Source organism: Octopus bimaculoides, chromosome 16, assembly GCF_001194135.2.
Source record: "Octopus bimaculoides isolate UCB-OBI-ISO-001 chromosome 16, ASM119413v2, whole genome shotgun sequence".
In the NCBI taxonomy this organism is placed as follows: domain Eukaryota; kingdom Metazoa; phylum Mollusca; class Cephalopoda; order Octopoda; family Octopodidae; genus Octopus; species Octopus bimaculoides.
The window spans coordinates 53,371,941-53,375,487 of record NC_068996.1 but is presented as its reverse complement, the minus strand read 5'-3'; the positions used below and the strand labels follow the sequence as shown (position 1 = coordinate 53,375,487).

Genomic DNA, 3,547 nt, shown 5'->3' with positions numbered 1-3,547 from the left:
TAAACACGTATTTATTGCATTTCAAGCAACTGTAGAATGCAATAAATACGAACATCGAGTACTGCCAGCAGGCCGGTTCTTTTTCTCTTATGTTAGTGTTAATGTCATATATTCCATAATATACTTGAAAAATCGCCTTTATTGCAGAATACAAGGGCAAAACCGAAAAGATAATGCTTTTGTATTTGATTTAGAAGAATCTTGGTGTAAATTAATATAAAAATTTTGTTAAGAGGAAAATCGAAGACTGCAATTGTCATAAAGAACACAAGTGATGACTCGAGGGAATCGCAAAAAAAAAAACCAATCTGATAATCAAACAAGTTATATATGATTTTTCTCTGATAATTCAAAATTTTGAGCGATCAGAGGATTGAAGTAGATGTCTAAAATAATGAGGGAGGTTATGATTCTGCAGTCACAAGGTATCTTCATCGTTGAGTGTGGTTAGCAATGAATAATACCATATACGACAGCTGACAAACGTCTTTACTGGAATACGTAGGAGAAAGAAATTGTGTTAATTCAATTATAAAAGACTAATTGTCACAAAATCTTAGTTCAGAAATAAAAGAAAAAAAGGTTAAGACTAATTAATTACCCTAATGAATATATCGACAAAAAAAAAAACGATTGAAAACTAAATTAAGAAAATAACCTTGGCAACAATGATTACCTATAATGATGCAAGCCACACATATGTAGTAGGGAAAATATTATTTGATTGAACTTATCTCAGTGCATGACTGCTACTTACTTACTTCACAGACCTCGAATGAATAAAAGACGAAGTCGATCCCGGCTGAACTGATCTCAGGACGTAGAGGAATAAAGCTAGAGCTTTATACGGTTAAGCATTTACTCCAATGCTCTAGTTTCTAAGGCTAGATTCTTTTTTTTTTCCGGTGTATTCAATAATTAATACAATATATGTAATTAAGACATTAAAAACAGTATCAAGAATAGCAGTGTATTGAGAAATGTAAATATAACATAAATTAATAAATGTCGTCGACAACTTAATTAATATAAAAATATAGGCAATGTGGTACTTGGTAAACATGATATCAAATAGGGAAAGAAAAGCTGATTATAATTAAGTAAAGGTTAATTGATATAGATTTTTAAATAATTATAAAGTTAAAAATCAAAATTTACCATGAACGCATCTCAGACGGAGCTATAAGTGGCAATTTCAGCATGGTATATATAACATAGATGTAAATATATATGTATATATATATGTGTGTCTGTTATTTTCTAAACTCCTGAGAACTAAGACGAAATATCCCGAGTCGTCAGTGTGATAGTACACGTGACGTCATATGTTAATCATGTGACAAGGCTCAGAGTCACGGAACGCAAACTACTCATGACTTCGCGAAATAACCGACCTCTAACTGGTCGATCGACATGCTAAAAATAACAGCCAAAAATCTCTTTCTGGTTACACCATAACCTATCTAGGAAAAAAGGAAGGACGTGTTAGATAATGTAGTCCAGGATACATTATAAGTTTATATATAAGGGAAATGAGAGGATCTAGACGGGAATGCCTTTAATCATATGTCTGTTCGATCAGAGCTAATTTGGGGCTTAAACAACAATGAATGTGTTAGTTCTATGTGTATATATATATATATATATATATATATATATATATATATATATATATATATATATATATATATATATATAGTTAGTACCCGGTTCTCTATTAACGTTCATTATGATGCTCATTAATTTTTTGTTTTTCAATGTACATTACATACACCAACACATAAATGATATACTGTTAATAGACTTTATTCAGTCGACATTCAGTTTCCCGTGGTCATCGGGTTCCTCAAGGCAACTCTTAGAATATTGAGGGGCATAAGAAATAACGGGTAGATATAGGGTGTAACAAAGGCGTAACCTCAGCCTCCAATGGAGAGAAAGAGAGAGGGAGAGGAGGAGAGAGAGAGAGAGTGAGAGATAATGAGAGCGAGGGGGAGGAGGAGGCATGGAAATGATGACCGTCCACTTACGTCCGCGGAAAACCATCACTGACCATTGAAAGAATAAGAAGGAACAAATACTGATATATAAACATGAATGCATGTACATTACGTCGATATTGATTTTAATTCGATATTGATTTTAAAGTTCGTTTTAGTGTAGTTTTATTAACCCCCTCGGATACAACAAAGATTCAAAATTTGTAGATCTCTTTTTAATTAACAAATTTTTTTTTATATATAAATCAGAAACTAATTAGGGTACGGGATTTACAGCTTCAGTATATATATATATATTTTCGTGTATATAAATATATTTTATTTACATTTGAAGAATATGTATTTTGCTCGCATTTATGGTTACATTTTCATTCTCAATAAATTGGAACTAAGAGTTAGGGTAAGCAGAATTTCTGAATTTTCAGAAAGAGAAGCATGTAACGTTTTCTTATGCGAGCAAAATATATTTATACACTTCAAATGCATACGAAATATATTTGTATATGAAAAAAGAAAGAAAAAGTACGGCATTTGGAAATCAACAAACAATGATCAGCCTCTAATTTACAAAAACAAAACAAAACAAAAACACTTTCTTTATGTTAATTTTTTGCCGATTCTGAGTTCATGTTGTTTTGAAACAAAAACATGGATATTAGATGGACATCAGTGGAAAAATACTAAATAAAAAGAAAGTGTCAGGATAGACGATACGCCATAAAGCTAAATCCTTTATGGACGGGGAACCCAGGATAATCCCATAAACCAGCCTCCCCATTTTTAATATATATATATATATATATATATATATATCAGTGGTATATGGTAGTGGTTGTTGTACTAGGTGTGTTGCTACACCCCTAATGCCACCAAATTTCAGGCAGGGGTATAACAAAAGATTTGTTATTAAATCAATGAATAAGGTGTTCGTATTTATAATGAATTTGCCATTTTCGATGGATGGGCAGTGCACATTGCTTGTTGACCCCGCCATTGCTGGTGTATCCAGCTACACTGTAAAGTCCTTGGGTGTTTGGAAGGGCATCCAGTAGTAAAAACCATACCTCTGATATATAAATATATATATATATATATACCATCATCATCATCATTTAATGTCCATTTTCCATGCTGGCATGAGTTGGACAGTTTGTTAAGAGCTAGTAAGGCAGATGACTGAGCTAGGATTCACTGTCTGTTTTGGCAGGGTTTTTACGGCCCTTCATAATACCAACCACTTTACAGAGTGGAATGAGTGCTTTTTACATTGCACCAGCACTAGTGAGGCCTGTTTTGGTATGGTTTTTACTACTGGATGCCCTTCCAAACACTCAAGGACTTTACAGTGTAGCTGGATACACCAGCAATGGCGGGGTCAACAAGCAATGTGCACGACAAAGATCCTTTGAGAAGGGAGGGGCATTGGAGGAGGTGGCCTTGTGCCAGGTGATGAAAAATTAGAGTGTGACAGGGATAGAAACAGGTGTCCTGCTGCAGAAGAAACATATAAGCATGTATGTATATATATATATATATATATATATATA

General features: G+C 33.3%; 1 protein-coding gene across 6 annotated transcripts in view; it reads right to left on the bottom strand.

Annotated features, from left to right (window-relative positions):
- LOC106881415 (ras-related protein Rab-9A) overlaps positions 1–3,547 on the bottom strand; it is an 82,152-nt gene that overhangs the window by 36,503 nt on the left and 42,102 nt on the right. For 2 of the 6 annotated variants that reach the window (XM_052973773.1, XM_014931796.2), the window contains exon 1: positions 1,159–1,343. The exons of 2 other annotated variants lie outside the window; for them this stretch is intronic. In XM_052973773.1, the coding sequence (XP_052829733.1) occupies positions 1,159–1,161 (3 nt within the window). In that variant the 5' untranslated portion in view covers positions 1,162–1,343. Of the gene's footprint in view, positions 1–757; positions 908–1,158; positions 1,344–3,547 lie in introns of those variants that run through there. 2 more of the 6 variants (XM_014931798.2, XM_014931800.2) reach the window with 2 other exon arrangements.